A 21,304-nucleotide genomic window follows, 5' to 3' on the forward strand; every position below is an offset into this window, starting at 1 on the left:
CCTCACGAGATCACGTACAATAACGTGAATTCGTACAGCAGAGCCAACCTGCCACAGTAATACTGCGACGGCTGGTCTGCAAGCGGTTCAATAGTGAGAGACAATTGGCAACTCACATGAGCAAAGATAACAGGCACATCTGTAGTGTAGGCAAGGCATCCAGTAGCAAGGTGGGTGACAGAGCTCAGAAACGTGTCACACCTTAGTAATGTCATTGCCCCACGCCACTCTGCCTCATGAAAACCAAGCTTTGTTTTTTATACCGCACGGGCGAAATCACCATCAACGGTTTCCAGCCCGGACATCAGGCTTAGCAGCGCCATGAGCCAGGGCACCTGGCTGTTCACTGCTTTACCTTTCAGGGATAATACCACACATAGATGTGCCTGCCACACTCCATCCCTAGACCAGTGGAGAATTAGAGGTATCATGACTCTGTCACCTATCGTGCTACTGGATGCCTTACATACAGATGTGGCTGTTATTGTCTTCACTCATGCGAGTTGCCAATTGTCTAGCACTATTAAAGTGATTTTAAACTTTTACACTTAGGAGGCACCTCTCTTCCTTGTATTCGCAATCCTTAGATGTGGTTCTGCACTTGTTTTCTTTCTTCAGGTCAAGAACATTTTCAGAAAGTGCTAAAAAACGCAAATAACACAAAAAACCTGTTGATCTTGCCAGAAATGCAGTATCCACATCACTTTTCTTTGAGCTAAAATGGGTGCATATAAAAATGTTATGCCATCTCTAAACTACTCATCACAGCATCCCCCATGTAACGGAAAACAAAATGCAGAACTATCTGAAGACCAGCCATGGCGCGCTCCCTCCCTCCACAGTGGAGAAGTGAGCATAGCACCATCTAGGAACAGGATATGTGCTTTTGTAGGATTACCTGGTGAATATAAAAAAGGAAAAGAGCCAGAAAAAATGTTCAAAAAAAAAGAATGGACACATATCCTTTTGTTCATACTTCTCTTTAGGGTCAAGAGAGTACATTAAGGATCTTCTGTGACCACGAGTCAGATGATAGTGGGCTACAGAGCAGCGCCAAGCTCAGGAATGACCTAAACAATATTGCCAGGATACACCCACCTGTCTGACAGCTGACTCCATCTTTCACCACACAACTGAGAGATAGAGTCTGCTGCTCCGGTGAGCAAATGAGGAGCCAAGCGGTGTGTAGTTATAGACTTCACTGCTCTCAGCTGTGGGCAGACTAAAAGCTGACTGATTAGCATGAGTGGCATCATTTATATATGGCCTATAGACAGCAAGTGTTTTTAAATTGAAGTAGGATTCCACTAAACATCCACTTTTTGGAGTCCCAGTATTAATCACTTGCTTACTGGGTCCTTGAACCCCTTCCTGCCCAGGTCAATTTACAGCTTTCATCGCTGTCACTCTTTGAACGGTCATACAACACTGTACCCAAACTACATTTTTAGCCACACAAATAGAGCTTTCTTTTTGTGGTATTTAATCACTGCTGGGTTGTCTTTTTTGCTAAAAAAAAAAAAAAAAAGAAGACCGAAAATGTTTGGGAAAGCGTTACACTACGGTGAGGTGCTAGTCACATAATATAAAAAATACTTTCACTCGGCTGCCTGAAAAGGGCACCAGGAGTCGGAGGCAGAGAGACAGAACAGATTCACCAGCACAAGTATGTCCCCTTAACACAAGGCAAAAGGCTTCTTCCACCTCTGGATGCACATTATGGACTAAGAAATACAGGGAGAAGGGGACCCTCAATTCCTAGGCTCCATGCCTGGGAGAACCCAAACCCCAGAACCCCCCCCCCCCCCCAGGACATTGCTCTGGTTTAGGGAGGCCCCTACCACCTAGCACATAGGGCTGACAGCAAAACAAAAAAAGGCTTGAATTGATCCTGTCTGGTGGAAGTAAACACATACTGACAAATCCTAGGCTGGTGCCTTTTTTTGTATGATCCTGGATCTTATGTTACCTGTGCTAGGTAGGAGGAGCCTCTGCTGTAAGTAACAAAGTGTTTACAAGCTTCACACATTTATATTTCAAAGCAATTGTTTTTAGCAGGCTGTGTCATACCCCTCCAGCCTGTGTCTATGGCAGGGTTTCTAAACCTTTTTATCTTGGAGGAACCCTTGGCAAAAAGTATGAGATCTCAGGGAACCCCTGAAATGATTTTAATATCTACAGCCCATGGGACATTGGCGCTATCAGCAAGCTGTTGATATAATAATTATTCTTAGAAATATAAATACCAGAAGAAATCTTTAAGCAGGACGGGGCACAGTGGGTCCAGGATCAGTATAGCAGAATGTTGGGGTCAGGAGGGCAATACATGAGGGGCCAGGGGGTAAATCAGTGCTCATCACACTGCAAGGTCTCTCCCTTCCCTGCTAGTTCCTGAGTGCGGTGCTGGAGACAGGCAAAGACGTGAGTATTAGATAATAAGCACAATGCTAAAAACATTAAAAGTTTGATTCGCTTATAAAAGCCCCAGACGTTCCTAACAGCACCTCAGATTTAAATACTCTTTTGGTTAAAATTATATAGTTTTTATAAGAACAAGTAGATTGTAATGAGGGAAAAGTAGATTGGGACCCCAATTTGGTCCCCTGGACGAGTAGTTTTTTAAAACTAATTCACACATCTGAAAAGAGGTACCGTAACCATTTCAAGCAAACATATTCAACTTAAAAACATGGTAATACAGCGGTGTCTAATTACCTCTCAAAAATAGATGTGTAGTGAAAAATAATTAAATTAAAAATTTAATTGATAAACAGTTCCTGATGCAACTTAATGTGAGAAGCACACAAACAGTTATAAGGAAAAAAAAACACTACATAATAAATGAGAATGGTGAATACTTAATTCATAAATTGGATGTGTATTGAAATTAATCAAAATACACTAAATTAAAGTGATGATCCTAATGAGCAAATAAATAAGAACTTAAATAAATATTTTTTTTTTTTGCCATCTCAGTCGGTTACTTTATCTCGCAGAGTGTAATCAACTCACTGTTCATATCTCCGCTAACTTTGACATCATTGTGGCAAATTTTTGTTTTTCTTTTCATTACCTTTAATAAATAGTTTTACATTTAATCACATATAAATACATTACTCCCTACTTTCATTAACCCCCCCCCCCCCCCCCAAAAAAAAAACACAATCAAATTATCCTCCCCAATGTCCTCTCCCTCTCTGTCCCCTTATCCCTCAATTATTTCACGACAGTCCTCCCTCTCCAAGAATGCCAGCCACTGTTGCCACTCCCCATGATCTTCTTCCTCTATATCTTTTAATTTATATAATGATTCTTCCATTATCCTCGTTTGCTCCACCCTCTGTATCCATTCCGTAATTCTTGGAATTTGTTTGGATTTACAATAGCGAGGAATCAGGACTTTAGCAGCATTCAGGAGATGGTGGACTACCGTGTTTCTATATTGTGTTATTCCTAATTCAGTGTCGTGAAAAAGGCATGTCCAGGGGTTTTTCTTAATTTTCTTTTGTGTCACCAAGTTTATGATTTCTACAATTTTATCCCAAAACTGAGATATTTTAGAGCAACTCCACCAGATATGTAAGAGGGAGCCCTCCTGCGAACACTCCCTCCAACACAGTGCCTGCTGTGCACCTGTAAACCTCTGCATACTTTGGGGGGTCATATACCACCTTGATAGTAATTTATAAGACATCTCTATAATACGGACTTCTCTTGACGCTGAGTAAGTTTACATATTTTTATCCTGTGTTCCTCATCCCTTAGTGCACCTAAATCTTCTTCCCATTTCCCTAAAAATCTCGGAAACTCTAAATCCATTTCTTGTCTTAATATTTTATAAATTTTTTATACTTTTCGAACTAAACACTTGTTGTCCTTCAATAAATTCTCCAAAGGTCCAAGACACTCTAGTCCCCTAAGCGGACGTGGTAAACTTTGTGCAAAGTGTAAAATTTGAGTGTGCCTCCATTTATCTAACAGTTTATGCCCCTATTCTTGTGTGAGTTCCCTATATGTATATAACCTATTCCCTTTAATAATTTCTCCTAATTTTATGTCCTCTTTACCTGCCCATATACTAAAGTATAATCATTCCTCTTTCCCTGGCAGAAAATAATCCGTGTCCAAAAGTGACATTAAAGGTGAATTGTGAGTCCAGTTGTATGCCCTATTAATGCTATCCCATACTCTTAACGTGTGTCTCGTTAAATTACTTGTGTTTTCTCCTAAATTCCGCTGTTCCGATGGTATCCATACCATTTTTTCTAGCGGTACTCCACTCAGTCTCATTTCCAGGTTTACCCAACCTTTTTCCTTCTGATTATATATCCAGTCTGCTACTCTAGCTATTATTATTGCCTCATAGTATTTCTTAACTTCTGGAAGAGCTACTCCCCCCTTGTCTTTTCCCTTTACTAAAACTTTATATGGTATACGTGCTCGTTTCAGGGGCCATATGAAAGTCATCATTAATGTTTTTAATTTCCTAAAAAATAAATATTAATTAAATAAATATTATATAATCAATGTCCAGCAGGATCTTAGAATGTATCAAACAAGTCCTAAAAATAGTAAACAGTCCACAGCGTAGGTGAAAAGATGATTCCTCAGCCCTCAGTAGTGACACCACACACGACACCCACGAAGATGTGAGGGGGTACAACAGGAAAGGATCATCCACCAATAAAAATACTGCTGCTAACCAGCTGGCTAGATCTCATTTAACCACTTGCTTACTGGGCACTTAAACCCCCCCTCTTTCAGCTTTCGGGCTGACGCACTTTAGAGCTGCGCGATTAATCGGGAAAAAAAAACGTGATCTCGATTCACCCACCCTTACGATCTCTCCTACTGAGAGTAGGCAATTCTTTCATATAAACAAGTGGAAAGATTATCTGCTCACTCAGCTGTCAAAAGAAAGCATCCCGGGCAATTTGCCAAGTGTAGAACTTGAAGCCTTGTAACTAACCTTATTTCTTAGATCAAAAGGGAAAGAACTTCTTGTGTAAACAAATAATCTGTGCAGTCTACCAAGCTTTCAACCACATGTAAATGCAGGAAGTTTAACCACTTAAAGTCTAAATCTTCTTCTGACACTTCTTTCTTAAGTTAAAATCAATATTTTTTGCTAGAAAATTACTTGGAATCCCAAACACACACACACACACACATATATATATATATATATATATATATATATAAAAATCAGAGACCCTAGGGAATAAAATGTCAATTGCTGCAATATTTTATGTCACACTGTATTTTCCCAAAAGAAGTCTTTCAAATGCAATTTTCTGGGAAAAAATACATGTCAATAAATAAAAAAAAGAAACAGTAAAGTTAGCACAATTATGTTTTGTTTTAATGTGAAAGATGATACGACGCGAGAATCGTGATCTATCTTCTAAGCAAAAAAATCTCATTCTCCTTTTAGCCAGAATCGTGCAGCTCTAACGCACTTAGAATGACAATTGCGTGGTCATACAACACTGTACCCAAATGAAATTTTTTGCATTTTCCCCCCACAAATAGAGCTTTCTTTTCGTGGTATCTAATCATAGCTGAGGTTTTTATTTTTTGCTAAACAAAAAAAAAAAAGTAAAATTTTGAAAAAAATAAAATAAACCATGTTTAATAGTTTGTTATAAAATTTTGCGAACAGGTAATTTTTCTACTTCATTAATATGTGCTGATGAGGCGGCACTGATAGGCTGCACTGATGGGCACAGATAAGTACCACTGATAGACGGCACTGACAGCGGCACTTGTAGGGGGCACATAACAGTGATCGGGACTAATGTCCCTCTCACTGCAGCTGGTGATTTTTTTTTTTTTTGTCCTTAGTCTGAACACATGAGGAGAAATGTCCCGGGAAACTTTTGACCTTAATCCATATACAAATCCTTCTTCACTCAGTGCAATCAAAAGATGGTAGGTACTCTGGTACTCCTCAGCTCCCACCACTTACACATCGTCAGGGTGGTGGAGACTCTGGTAAATAAAAACCAGAAAGTGTCTCTCATGTGGTTTTTACAATAGAAGAAATTGAAACTGTAGAATATGAAGACCCTGTGACAAACTACTTAAGGTGTAATGAGTACATTATTAGTTGCGCTATGGATGGCTGTGGTTTAAGGTTGGAAAGTTTGGCAAAATCTTGTTACCTTGAACATTTGGAAACATCTTTCTGGTTTGCTAAGTGGAGCATTGGGAAACATCTTGCTACCTTGACACAGAGACCCTGGCGGGGGGATAAGCCACAGGCATGTTGGATCTCCAACAAGAGATCTAGCCAGGTGGTAAGCGGTAGTATTTTTATTTTGGATGATCCTTTCCTGTTGTACCCCCTCACATCTTCGTGGGTGTCGTGTGTAGTATCACTACTGAGGGCTGAGGAATCATCTTTTCATCTATGCTGTGGACTGTTTACTATTTTTAGCACTTGTTTAATACATTCTAAGATCCTGCTGGACATTGATTATATAATGTTTATTTAAGTTCATATTTATTTGCTCATTAGGATCATCGCTTTAATTAAGTGTATTTTGGTTAATTTCAGTACACATCCAATTTATGAATGAAGTATTCACCATTCACAAACATATTCAACTGTAGGCCATAACAGAATGGCACAAGTAAACATAGCGTCAGCGCCCTTGGTGTGAAAGGGGTCTTAAGGTTTTTAATTTTAATGCATTTCGTGCATTAAGGTGAAAAACCTTCTGTGCAGCAGCAGTACCACCCCCCTTTTCTTACCCGAGCCAGATCCAATCCAATTAAAAAGCTGTGACAAAGGGCAGAGTCCCCCTTTCTGTGTCAATAGACACAGCAATGAGACTCTGTGGCGAGCACATATGGGTGGCCCCATGGAAAGGGATGTTCCTCATACCAGGGGCCCTCGGCTCAGCTGTCCTCATCCCAGGGGGCCCATTCAGCTGTCCTAATCCCCGGGGTTCCCTAAACAGCAACTGTGATAAGGGGCTCAGGACAGTAAGGGCTTGTTTACAGTTGCAGTTTGGGGGGGCAGTAAAACCTCATATTGAGCCCTGTTTTTACTCACCCCCCAACCACACTCCCTTTAACTGCAGTGGCCAGGGGTGCACACATGTTGCAGCCACAGCAGGAATTATACACCCTGTCACGCTTGGTAGGTAAACAACCTCAGCTGCTGCCACTGCAGCTAAAGTGGATAGGGACGAACGCATGTAAGGTGGGCATAGTGCAATAAGCAGGTGGTGTTTTGTGTGGACAGGGACACACGAAGGCCCCATGGGTTGTCAGTCTCCCACATAGGGACTTTGCACTATACCCGCTGTCAACAGTTACAACCGTTCCTAGCAATATACGGTTATACTAGCCTCTCGAGACAGACAACAGTTCCCGCTCTTGCCATATGACCAGACAGGCTGACATCTGGGAAAGGTAGTTGTAGTGTCACATTATGCTGCCTATCACAGGATGCTGCGGAAGTGACGTTTCCGCCAGAAATTACGTACTGCGCATGCGTCGTGCGTTCCAACATATGTTCGGCAATACAGTTAAGCAAAAGCATCACAGAATGTTACGGAAGTGACGTTTAGCGTGCGTTCCAAACGCTAGCGCCGTGCGTTCCAACAAATGTTCGGCAATACAGTTAAGCAAAAGCATCACATAATGTTACGGAAGTGACTGTGCAGACAACACAAACACTGGGCGTTACAACACCAATACTTCCCTTGTTACCTCGGATCAGTTTTTAAATAACCATGCTGAGCTACGTGTGCTGTTAGGTTATGGAGTGCTGGGACTTGTAGTGCCTATGCTGAGCTACGTGCGGTCTTCGGTTATGGAGTGCTGGGACTTGTAGTGCCTATGCTGAGCTACGTGCAGTCTTAGGTTCTGCATTGCTGGGACTTGTAGTGCCTATGCTGAGCTACGTGTGGTGTTAGGTTCTGGATTGCTGGGACTTGTAGTGCCTATGCTGAGCTACGTGTGCTGTTAGGTTCTGGATTGCTGGGACTTGTAGTGCCTATGCTGAGCTACGTGCGGTGTAGTGTCACATTTTGCTGCCTATCACAGGATGCTGCGGAAGTGACGTTGCCCCATGCGCGATGCGTTCCAAACACTCGCGCCGTGCGTTCCAACATAGTTTCGGCAATACAGTTCAGCGGAACCATCACATAATGTTACGGAAGTGATGTTACACACAACACAAACACTGGGCCGTTCGTTACAACACTAATACTTCCCTTGTTACCTAGTAGGTTTTGCATTGCTAGGACTTGTAGTGCCTATCCTGAGCTACATGCTTCAATGTTCAGTGTCCTCATCCCTATCCCCGAGCTTCAATGTTCAGTGTCCTCATCCCTATCCCCGAGCTTCAATGTTCAGTGTCCTCATCCCTATCCCTGAGCTTCAATGTTCAGTGTCCTCATCCCTATCCCCGAGCTTCAATGTTCAGTGACCTCATCCTTATCCCTGAGCTTCAATGTTCAGTGTCCTCATCCCTATCCCCGAGCTTCAATGTTCAGTGACCTCATCCTTATCCCCGAGCTTCAATGTTCAGTGTCCTCATCCCTATCCGCGAGCTTCAATGTTCAGTGTCCTCATCCTTATCCCCGAGCTTCAATGTTCAGTGTCCTCATCCTTATCCCTGTGCTTCAATGTTCAGTGTCCTCATCCCTATCCCCATGCTTCAATGTTCAGTGTCCTCATCCTTATCCCCGAGCTTCAATGTTCAGTGTCCTCATCCTTATCCCCGAGCTTCAATGTTCAGTGTCCTCATCCTTATCCCCCTGCTTCGATGAGGACACTGAACATTGAAGCTCGGGGATAGGGATGAGGACACTGAACATTGAAGCTCGGGGATAGGGATGAGGACACTGAACATTGAAGCATGGGGATAAGGATGAGGACACTGAACATTGAAGCAGGGGGATAGGGATGAGGACACTGAACATTGAAGCTCGGGGATAGGGATGAGGACACTGAACATTGAAGCTCGGGGATAGGGATGAGGACACTGAACATTGAAGCTCGGGGATAAGGATGAGGACACTGAACATTGAAGCTGGTGGATAAGGATGAGGACACTGAACATTGAAGCTCAGGGATAAGGATGAGGACACTGAACATTGAAGCTCGGGGATAAGGATGAGGTCACTGAACATTGAAGCTCGGGGATAGGGATGAGGACACTGAACATTGAAGCTCGGGGATAAGGATGAGGACACTGACCATTGAAGCTGGTGGATAAGGATGAGGACACTGAACATTGAAGCTCAGGGATAAGGATGAGGACACTGAACATTGAAGCTCGGGGATAAGGATGAGGACACTGAACATTGAAGCTCGGGGATAGGGATGAGGACACTGAACATTGAAGCTCGGGGATAGGGATGAGGACACTGAACATTGAAGCATGTAGCTCAGGATAGGCACTACAAGTCCCAGCAATGCAAAACCTACTAGGTAACAAGGGAAGTATTAGTGTTGTAACGAACGGCCCAGTGTTTGTGTTGTGTGTAACATCACTTCCGTAACATTATGTGATGTTTCCGCTGAACTGTATTGCCGAAACTATGTTGGAACGCACGGCGCGAGTGTTTGGAACGCATCGCGCATGCGCAGTATGCAATTTCTGGCGGCAACGTCACTTCCGCAGCATCCTGTGATAGGCAGCAAAATGTGACACTACACCGCACGTAGCTCAGCATAGGCACTACAAGTCCCAGCACTCCATAACCGAAGACCGCACGTAGCTCAGTATAGGCACTACAAGTCCCAGCACTCCATAACCTAAGACTGCACGTAGCTCAGCATAGGCACTACAAGTCCCAGCACTCCATAACCGAAGACCGCACGTAGCTCAGCATAGGCACTACAAGTCCCAACACTCCATAACCGAAGACCGCACGTAGCTCAGCATAGGCACTACAAGTCCCAGCACTCCAGAACCTAACACCACACGTAGCTCAGGATAGGCACTACAAGTCCCAGCACTCCATAACCGAAGACCGCACGTAGCTCAGCATAGGCACTACAAGTCCCAGCACTCCATAACCTAACAGCACACGTAGCTCAGCATGGTTATTTAAAAACTGATACGAGGTAACAAGGGAAGTATTGGTGTTGTAACGCCCAGTGTTTGTGTTGTCTGCACAGTCACTTCCGTAACATTATGTGATGGTTTCGCTGGTTCAAAAGTTAAACGTCACTTCCGTAACATTCTGTGATGCTTTTGCTTAACCGTATTGCCGAACATATGTTGAAACGCACGGCGCTAGCGTTTGGAACGCACGCTAAACGTCACTTCCGTAACATTCTGTGATGCTTTTGCTTAACTGTATTGCCGAACATATGTTGGAACGCACGGCGCTAGCGTTTGGAACGCACGCTAAACGTCACTTCCGTAACATTCTGTGATGCTTTTGCTTAACTGTATTGCCGAACATATGTTGGAACGCACGGCGCTAGCGTTTGGAACGCACGGCGCATGCGCAGTACGCAATTTCTGGCGGAAACGTCACTTCCGCAGCATCCTGTGATAGGCAGCATAATGTGACACTACATAGTCCTCCTATCCTTAGTGCGCGCAATGATGACGTCAGATCTCTCCAGCCTATGTATGGGTGATTTTGACTAATTCTCTACTAACCTCTCCTCTACTGTGTATATGGGACGCCGACTACCGGCATTGTTTGGCGTAAAGAATAAGCAAAGGCACGTCGCTGCTTTAGTTGCTTTTTGGCGTTTAGTAAAAGTAGAATAAAATTAAAGCGAGAGTATGTCGCCGTTGTTCTTTCCCACCAAGGTAATGGCGATGTAGTTTTGCCTGGTCGGCCAATCAGGTAGCTCTATTAGGAACGGCGTCCGCCTATTGGATGTGTCCAGGCATATCATGTCATGTGAAGATCATGTGTCTATCGATGTGCTCTGTAATCAGCCATTTCATCTTGCGTTTGCCTTGAATTATAGGAGCTAAATCGAGTTGTTGGTTGTTGCGATTGCTTTGGCCTGGCTATCTTCTCCATTTTCCCGCGTTCAATCTGACGGCGCGAGAGTGCAGAGGAGAAGAGAATAAGGTGTGTGATGTTGTCCTGGTTACTGCGCTCAGATAGGGAGCTTCTCTGATGTTACATCGCCTCATGCCTCAGCACAAGGCTGCCTTGTTCCTCTAAAGCTCATTATATGCATTATAGTCTGACTGAACAATCTACCTATAGGCATTTAACACAACATGCTCTCTGGATAGAAAATGAATTGTACAATCAGGTTGTAATGTGTATGGTGGCCATGCACGCTTTCATATTGTTATCTCTTTGATGTTTGGTCGGTTCATTCCAGAATGTGGCGCAGGAAAGGGCATTCTGGGCGCTGATCTCAAAGCTCTCTGCCTTTGCGGAGAGTGTTAACTTATTCTTGCCAATGCGCCAGCTGTAGACTGTAAATGCATTGACTTTGAGGCCACACAATCACGTGGGTCTGTAGTACCATGCCATTTGCTGCAACTTGTTCTTTTAAAGTAGCGCATCTGTTACTGTTTGTGTGGTTTGGTGCAATTTGCAGCCCTTTCAAATGAATGGCGTGCAGAATCGCACTGTACAGGAACACGGAGCGCTTTCCTATGCGATTCAGATGGGAAGCGGTCCTCAGTTAATAGAGTCTGCAAATGTTTCAATAGCCGTAACTTCCATTCTGCTGGAGATAGACTCAGTTGAGATAAGAGCGACCGGAAAGGAAAGTTATCGATATGTTTTGTATGGAGATAATTCGTTTACAAATACAACTTTTATAGTTCAATGATTTCGATTAGGAGGTTTCAGTGGTTATAAAAAAAAGAAACGCCACCCTCCCCCTTTAAAATAATCACATTTTGTTGCATTGCTGCCTGAGATGAAGACAAGCACAGTTTTTGTTTTACTCAGCCATATTTAATCCACCTTTATAAAATCCAAGTGAAATATACAACACCAACATGTCAGAAAAAAATTCAAAAACAGAATCACTGATTTGGAAAAAGGATCGCCACTCAGTTATCAGTATTTTGTTGAACCACCTTTTGCAGTATTTGCCCACAATTTTTTGCAGAACTGCTCATGTTCAGTTAAATGCGATGGTGACCATTTGTGGACTACAGTGTTCAAGTCATTCCACAGATTTTCAATGGGGGGGGGGGGGGGGTTGTAAAGCTTTGTTTTTTTATTTTCTACATAGGTTCCTTTAAGCTAGCGCATTGTTGGTTCACTTACCTTTTCCTTTCGATTTCCCTTCTAAATGTTTTTTTTCTTTGTCTGAATTTCTCACTTCCTGTTTCTCCTCAGTAAACTTCACACCATCATCTGAGCGGTGTTTAGTCAGCCAGAACAGCTTACTGAACAGGAACAGGAAGTGAGAAATTCAGACAAAGGAAAAAAAAACATTTAGAAGGAAAAGGTAAGTGAACCAACAATGCACTAGCTTAAAGGAACCTATTTAGAAAATAAAAAAACAAACCTTTACAATCCCTTTAAGTCTGGGCTCTGACTAGGCCACCCAAGGACATTCACCTTTTTTTCTTCTGCAACCACTGTGACTGGCATCACTGCTGGGCACAGTTGAGGCTGCACTGATGATCAGTGCCCTGGTTATATTTACAGGTCTCCCCTAAGAGGAGATGCCGCTAATTAGCTCGCCTTTCCTCACACTCTGTCAGTGCGAGGCGGGGAAAGCTAATTACCGGGACTTCCTTGTTTACATGTGAGAAGCTGTGATTGGGCAAAGAGCAGCATGATTGGCTCTTTACCAAGATCGGGGTCAAGCCATGTCCCAGGGATACAGCTTGGTTCGGTGAGAGGGGGCAACGTCACCCCAGAACGAGAGAGGATCCTGCCCATCATATGTCTATACAGTGAGCAGAGGTAGGGAAAGCTATGTTAATGTTCATGGTTATTTAAAGTTTTACTAAACCCACAACAGTAAAATATGTCTGTTTGCAGTGAATCATTCTTGTTATACTCACTGGAGCCTAAGAGGTTATCCTGTCCATCCAGTGATTAGTACAGAGCCTTGGGGGCACATGTTCAGTTTGGTGTGTATTGCTAGAGATTTAATTTTTTTTCCTTGGGAGTGTGCATGTGATCAGCACAGGGCCAATCAGCGCTGTCCAGACAGAGGATCAGGGGTTCTGCAACCTCATAGGACAGTCAGAGGAGAATGAAAACTACAAGCTTTAACCAGATACTGATAGAAGTCATAAGACTTCTTTATACTGCTGAAAAGAAAAGGTATTTAGCAGTTTTATGTTATTTCCATCCATGTTCTGTGTACCGTGGGAGACGTGATATAGTGAATGCAGGGTCCTGGGTTTACTAACACATTTTAACTACGTCCATACCGGGTCTATTCTGAAACCCCTCCTCCCTTTTTTTTCTCTAGAACCCCCCCCCCCCCCCCCCCCCCACATAAATTTATTTTTTAGCTGGCACCCTAGGGAATAAAATGGTGGTCGTTGCAACTTTTTATGTCTAATGGTATTTGCGTGACAATTTTTCAAACGCTTTTTTTAAAAAAGAACAAAAAAAACTTTTATGAATTAAAAAAATACCAAACGGTAAAGTTTAGGGCTGCAACTAACAATTATTTTCATAATCGATTAGTTGGCCGATTATTGTTTTGATTAATCAATTAATCGGTTAATAACCTTAAAAAACAAAAGTGTTGTGTATAATTTAGTTAATTTGCAACATAAAAAAAAAAAAAAAAAACAATTTATTCTTAAATATCTCTGTGCAGTGGTAAATATAAATAACCAACTATATGGTTAGAGAGCAAAATCTCTAATACACTCTGACAACAACAGACAGAAGAGATATACTGTATATACTATTAGGCTGGATTCACACCTAGGCATTTTTTGTGCATTTTGCATTTTGCTGATTTGCTCTACAGAACGTGTTCCATAGGAAACCATGTTAAATGGACTGTAGTGCAAATCTGCAAAATGCAAAAAGCACTAAAACAGCACAGGTGTGAATCCAGCCTTAGAGGAGATCTTCCCACAAAAAAAATGTAATTTTAAGAACGTTTGTTCGACTTTCTAATCGTTAGTGGGGTCAAATCAATGTTCATTTTCAACCAGAGTGATGGGAAAATTTAGAAATAGAAAACTGCTTGGTGAAAGGAATTTTCAGACAGTGGATGTGGTTTTCATTCAGAAATTACATTCATTTTAAAAACAAAATGTTAAAAACAAGTGAAAATTTCAAAACATTCTTTCATTCAGCGAATGTACAAAGATTTTTCATCTGAAAATTGTTCCGTATGGCTAGCATACGGCTCGGTATGCAGTTTGCTTTTGATCTGTTTCTGCAGTGCTTTTTGCTATGCGTCTTGTTTTTTGCGCACGTGATTTTACTGTGATTTCAGTTTTTGAATTTTTTTTTTTGGCCAATTTGTTGTTGGGCAGATTAAAAAACACAAATTGCTACAAAACCCATTACATGCTTTTCTGCAGCTCCTCCATTGAAGTACATTGAACTAAAAAAAGCATTGTTTTGCATTCCGTTTCCAAATACACAGCGGCTGAAAAAAGCATAGATGTGAACTTGTCCCATAGAGAACCATTTAAATGAACTGTAGTGCGTTTCTGCAAAAAGCACGAAAAAACACATAGATGTGAACCAGATCTAAGACGTTTAGTAACATAATGGGTGTAGAAAAAATAAATAATCATAGCCCTTTATACTACAACAAAAAGCAGATAATCAGTACTGTAAGGGGTTCATTTTTTTTTTAACTGTACATGAATTGTGAAGGTGTTATTTACAGTAGTGATTATTTGCTATTTTTGTACTATAAAGGGCTAATTTTGTAATTTTTTTTTTTTTTTACCCCCATTATGTTACTGGCCGATTAATCGATTATGAAAATAGTAATCGATTCATTTCATAATCGATTAGTTGTCGATTAACCGATTAGTTTCAGCCCTAGTAAAGTTAGCCCAATTTTTTTTTTTATATGATATTACGCCGAGTAAATAGATACCCAATATGTTACACTTTCAATTTTTGCACACTTGTGGAATGGCTCCAAATTTGGTACTTAAAAATCTCCACAGGCGATGCTTTAATTTTTTTTTACAGGTTACCAGTTTAGCGTTAGAGGAGGTCTGCTAATAGAATTGTTGCTCTTGCTCTAACGCACGTGGTGATACCTCACATGTGTGGTTTGAATGGTATTTACATATGCGGGTGTGAATTACGCATGTGTTCACTTCTGTGTACGAGCACACAGGGAGGGATAGGGGTGCTTTTATATTTTTATTTTTACTAATTTATTTAACTTTTATTATTTTTACACTTTTTTCTTTCATTTAATTTTTTTTTAATCATTTTTATTTCTATTGCAAGGAATGTTAACACCCCTTCTAATAGGAATGATGCGTGACAAGTCCTCTTTATGGAGAGATGTGGGGTTTATAATACCCCACATCTCCCCTTCAGGCTGGAAAGCATCAGATCAAAAAAAAATGAATGATCTGATGCTTTCCAGCTGAGATCTCAGCTTTGTTTACATCCATGGCCTCCAATAGTCATTGAGATGACTGGTGACCATATGGTCACCGGAAGTCTCTATGCTCTTCATTTGGTGGTGGCGGATTCTTTTTCTGGGTCCCAGATCACACAGAGAAGCACCGGGGGGAGGGGTGTAGGAGTGTGTCCATTCCTGTGCTGTCAGGTATTGACAATCCTGCTAAAAATTGCTGATCACCGCCATTACAAGTAAAAAAAAAAAATGCCATAAAAATATCCACTATTTTGTAGACTCAATGACTTTTGCGCAAACAATCAATATACGCTTATTGGGATTTTTTTTTTTTTTTTTTACCAAAAATATGTAACTGAATACATATTGGCCTAAACTGATGAAGAATTTTTTATTTTATTTTTTGTTTTAAAAAAAAAAAAATATTGGATATGTATTATAGTAGAAAGTAAAAAATATAATTATTTTTAAAATTGTCTGTCAGTTTTTATTTTTTGCGCTATAAGCAAAAAAAAAAAACATTTTATTTGCGTACATGCGTCCCATGACTGCGCATCAAGTAATGCAGTGCCATATTGCAAAAAATGTCCTGGTCATTATGGGGGTAAATCCTTTTTTTGGTAGTAAATGCTGGTTGAACTATTTAACTGAATTTGCCTTTCTTTTTAATGGCAGGTTGTGTATTCCATCTTCCCTCTCTTTTTGGCAATGCAGTTCCTTAGGAATCGGACTTTGAAGATAAATCCCAGATTAACTGGAGAAAGGAAGAGTGAGCATTACCCATTCAGCCTACAGTTTTATCAGGTTCCACCTACTGAAAATATTTCCCTTTCAGAGTTTGAAACCTTTGCTGTTGAAAGACTTAAACGTGAGTTGTTTTTTTTTCTTTTTTACAGAATATGTTTTAATTAATATTTTAGTGTAGTACATTTATCACCACAATAGAACTTCAGTATTTGATGTTAAAAATATTGAGGTTCATGGTTGGCTTACATGTATCGCATAATTTATTATATAATCAGAGAGGGCTCACATTGATAAACTAACAGTTTTTTGATTCTGACATAATTATGAGGTTAATGAGCATTAACCGTTGAACTGGCTGTAAATTATATTAAAAAGCCTCTGCTTATGGAGTTGTAGCACTAACCCCCGAAGGAGCTGCTGGTTTTACTAGGCTTACCATTACCTTCTTGTCTGTTTCTCCATCTAGGGATTCCCGTGGTAGATGGCCCAAAGAAATGTGGAAACTGACACTGAATCTTCTTTTGGGTTATTTATTTGAAAGGTAGAGGGTTAGTAGTAAGTTCAGGTACTTTAGACTGCAAAAATGGAAAGTCTCTTATAGAAAAATCCAGAGAATAGCAACCGTTTCACAAATGGATTTTACAACCCCCAGATAGACCTCTTACTAGGCCTAGCAGCTGGTAGGGTGTTAGGTAAAGTCTCTGCCACAGACTTGTGATGTACACTTGAGCGTAGGATATTTGACAAAGTCTCTGCCACAGACTTGTGCGTTACTGAGGGACATAGACAAATTTAAAGAGCTAACATATTCTATCAGTATCTCTGACGATCTGGCGATACCATATGAGTGTAGATGCAGGTTGTGTCCTTCAAGTAAGCCTCCAGGCTCCTTCAGAGAAGCCAGCCTTGGTAACGGCCTTCTCCTGAAGAGTCCTCACCTGGGGTTTTTCCAGTTCCTGGGCCTCTCCTTTCAGATGAGATGGCACCGGACCACCTTTGGATCAATAGGCCCCCGAAATCCATTCAGGCCAGTCCTTGCAGTTGCGTTTCCTCGGGCTATCAGCCCCGAGACTCGAAATGCATGGTTTCGCACCCCAGGCCAGGAGGACCATGGGGCTGGGTCAGGAGGACCAACCTAACAGGCAGAAAATAATCTCCGGAACCCCGAAGCATGTGATGTCAGTACCTTAAATACCATCTCCCAGAATGCAGAGTAGGAGAACACTCCCACTGGGCTGGTTCCGAGAGAATAGCAGCATTCAATACACCCAGCTAAACTGCATACTTACTCTTGCCAGTGGTGACAGCAACACCTGCTGTCAAGGAGAACCCAGTGCAACCCAGCTGGACTGGTACTGAAACCAGATATTTAGAAAATTAGCCCCAAAACCCAACTATGTTTTCAGGAAAATTAACTTTGAAAAAAAATAGCGCCTGCTCATCAGGAGCCAGCACTACAGAGTAAAGGCAAAAGAAAGTTTACCGGTTCTTACAACAGTGTTAATATTAGAAACTAACAAATGTGAGCTAATATGAAGAAAAAGAGAGGATGTAAGGGCTGAGAGGAGAAGAGCTTGAGAGGGTGGAGGCAGATGCCTAGGCCAGGTGGCCTGTAGACTTTGTTTATTCTTGATAAAGCACTATAACGCTTGGTACACACAAATTTCTGTTTTATTTCAGCCTGCGGGAGCTCGCCAGGAACTCTGTACTAACCATGCAATGTTAGTATTTCAATCTCCCTGCTGAGCTATTGTTTGGACAGTGGGACTACCCCTCCACCAGAACACACCGGTCAGCTGCCATTATCTGTGGGTGCTGTTTGGAGCAGATGTTTTTCTGGCATACCCATTCTACAGAAGTCAGATATTTGGGCGGCTTCTGTCGGACATGGTGCTGTACACATGGACCGAATGTCGACCTATATTCTGCCCATGTCTACCAGGCTTAAATTTGAGGCTTTTATTTGTGTTGCCATGTGGGGGCATTGTATTGATTGAAAAGGTTTCAGAGCTCAATATTGGTGATTGTTAACCTTGTGTATAATTGTAGGAATACTTTCCCCAATAATGTTTCAGGACAGCAAAATGAGATAATTGTAAAAGTTTTACCATCTACAGGAAACGCAAGCAGAAAGATTAAAAACCTCCCCCACTTCTCGTCACTAATGTGAGTTTGGTTTATGTTTCTCTCTCTGTCCAATAGAGCACCAGAACTTTTTTTTTTGCTGACCTGTTGTGTCAGCAGTCCCCTTCTGGTTGCAGATTCTCTGTTTCCTGTCTGAGTTCATAACTGTAAGTACCCTCCTTTTTAAAGTGGATCTATAGGCAATTAACATACCCTGTCAGGTTTTTTTTTTTTTTTTTTCACCATCTGTGTCCCATTTAGAAAATTTTCCTTCACTTCCGGTCCCATAGCCAAACAGAAAGTGAGATAAAATATATGTAAATTAAGGGAATTCATTGGAGACCCTCAGGTAACCAGAACTAATGTCCCCATTGGAAGATTTCCCCTCTATTACTTTTTTGGAGACTTTCCAAAATGTGGGATTTTATTTACATTCACTTTCACTCATAGTTGGTAAAAAGGACAAATATAGAGGGTGAATATATGGGGTCAATAGAAACCAAATGGGTGTTCTAATCCCCCTCCACTATATCCAAAACTAAAAAAAGTTTTGCTTTTAGTTATAAAAATTGTGACACTAATGGAACTTGACCTTGTTCCTTGGGCAAACTCCTGGGGCACCCGACCTTGGCCTCTTGCTTTGCTGACCTTACATCTGGCAAAATCACCTTCAGGAGAAAGCTGGCAGTCGGCTTGCAAAGAAACACTGCCAGCGGGTATGTGAATGAATGAATGAAATACTTGTATAGCGCACAATGCGAACTGAATCGCCTCTAGGCATTCAGAAAGCGCAGGAGCATTCGTGGAACAAGTTAGGGCTGCTAACATGGTCTAATCAAGACGCCTTCATTAAACATTATGAAGTCTTTCTCAACAAGACCCAGCCTTTGGGATGAAAGTGTTGACTTGCCCTGATGTATGATTTTTAATTATCTTCGCATGTTGCTGTCATGGGAGATGATTGCAGAAAATCTTTGTTAGTCTTACTGGCAAACTGTATTTCTAAAAATATTCCAGGGCCGAGCTCTTACTGGTGGAGGTACTCTTTAAATTCAAATTGAGAGATGAGTGAGGTGGGAGTGCCTGCCTGTGGTTCCTGTAGAGGATAGGACAAATCATCTCTCATGTGGCTATCCTGGAACATGATTGCATACATACAAAATATTCCTATAATATTGAAATCATGGCAATAACCGTGCAGAAAGCTTTATGCTGTATACTGTAGGCAACTTGGCTGTGGACGGAGCCACTTCATGGGTTACACAGGCATGCGATTATACTTGGTGTTAAGTCAGAGACGTTGTTCACGCTGTAATGAGAAAAGTGTTTAACTTGGTTTACCGGCAGGGGAAGAAAGTTTAATCACCCATAACAGAAAAGTATGTCCCACCTCATAAAGGTTAAGGATTAAATATTTCATTTTTTTTTTTTTTTTTATCCCAAATGTTTTCTAATATAAAATAGGGTCACTTTAAAAAAGGAATTTGAGTTTACAAATAAAAATTAAGTACTACTTGGATGGTATCAAATTATTAATAATCATTTTTTTGTTATTTTTTTTTTTTATTTCTAGTTCTGAAATCCATAGAGAATCTCGGCGTTAGTTATGTGAAAGTTTCGACAGATTACACCACCAAGCTGGAAAATGAACTTAGAAAACTTAAGTTTCCATACCGAGTGAGTATAGATGTGTGAAACATCTCAATTAACAATGTTTATTATACATTTTAATTTTACACTAATTCCAAAAGGTGTTTGTTTTTTTTTTTTTTTTGTTTTTTTCCATGCAGGTGCATATGTGATTTTAGGCTCAGTTCAGACTGGTGCAATGCGGGAAACCCTGCGATTCCTGGGCGGGTTTCCGTATTGCACCTGCATTGCACACTGTTTTACACTGACATCTGCGAACCGCTGCGGGTATCTATATAAAGTTAAAATGGTACAGGAGTCGGATTGCATAGGTGTGAACTATATGGCTGAATTTGCATCAAACAGACATAGCATGTGATCTGCACAGCAATGCGGTACGAATCGCATGTCTGTGTTCGCACCAGTGTGAACCCAGCCTTAAACTTCTTGCTTGTTTATACCTTTCCGTGTGTATAGCCTAAATTGTAAAAAGGATTTCAATCAGTGCAAAACAAACCCTAAATCACATAAGCAGCTGGACACTCAAGGTCAATATATAAATTCCTAGGTAAAAATCTTAAATGGTCTGTGCAGCGCTAGAAACTACTAAAATATAATATAAATTCATAGAAGTCCAATGGGAACCATACAAATGAGTCCAAGTTCATGAGTAACGAGGTGGAGCTGTTTGCTTGGAATGAGAGAGACCTCAGCACGCTGGAAGGAAAGCTCCATTGCTGGATTGTGGCCTGCTGGGCTGGTGATGTGGAGTGGCAGGATTTAATTTTATTGGATCCCCATAGAGGCAACGATCGTCTAATATACCTGTTTGAGAAGGCTTGTTTGACCTGTTTTAAATCAGAGGTCCACAGTTTGAGGTGAGCGGCCCTCATTGTCTAAGGTGGAGGCACTGATACAGATGCACACAGGATTGATTTCTGAGGACCCTAGTCACTACTGTGGAGAAATCATCTTCTTTCTGTCTAGTGATGCGCTGTGTTTTTTCTTTTATCTCTAAAGCCCCATACACGCTATCAGATTTTCTGCTAAATTTTTTATTTTTTTTCCTTCGGACTTGCCAAAACCATGTAGTGCAAGAGCCTGTCTGATTGCATACAAATTGAAACTCCTAAGGTTTGACCTCATATTATATGACTTTGATAAATCTGAAGCAAAAAATCAGCAGAAAATCTGATAGTGTGTATGTACAAGGCTTTAGATTGACTACAGATTTTATATATGAACTTGGACTCCTTTGTATGGTTCCCATTAGACCTATATGAATTTATAATATATTTTA

At 41.2% G+C, this 21,304-nt stretch overlaps 2 protein-coding genes across 3 annotated transcripts in view; one reads left to right on the top strand and one right to left on the bottom strand.

The window, feature by feature from the left end:
• Positions 1-7,493, bottom strand: part of LOC143989398 (E3 SUMO-protein ligase ZNF451-like) — a 67,732-nt gene extending 60,239 nt beyond the window's left edge. Inside the window, 1 exon segment of the mRNA XM_077489520.1 lies at positions 7,359-7,493. The gene's annotated coding sequence lies outside the window, so the exon portion shown is untranslated.
• Positions 1-21,304, top strand: part of LOC143989392 (DNA primase large subunit-like) — a 226,666-nt gene that overhangs the window by 101,844 nt on the left and 103,518 nt on the right. Inside the window, exons 1-3 of one of the 2 annotated variants that reach the window (XM_077489512.1) lie at positions 10,973-11,063; positions 16,180-16,372; positions 19,949-20,052. In XM_077489512.1, coding sequence (XP_077345638.1) covers positions 16,213-16,372; positions 19,949-20,052 — 264 coding nt within the window. In that variant the 5' untranslated portion in view covers positions 10,973-11,063; positions 16,180-16,212. Of the gene's footprint in view, positions 1-10,972; positions 11,064-16,179; positions 16,373-19,948; positions 20,053-21,304 lie in introns of those variants that run through there. The other variant, XM_077489511.1, reaches the window with a different exon arrangement.

The sequence above is a fragment of the Lithobates pipiens genome, unplaced genomic scaffold, assembly GCF_037356315.1.
Source record: "Lithobates pipiens isolate NorthernLeopardFrog02 unplaced genomic scaffold, aLitPip1_a1.2 Scaffold_18, whole genome shotgun sequence".
In the NCBI taxonomy this organism is placed as follows: Eukaryota; Metazoa; Chordata; class Amphibia; order Anura; family Ranidae; genus Lithobates; species Lithobates pipiens.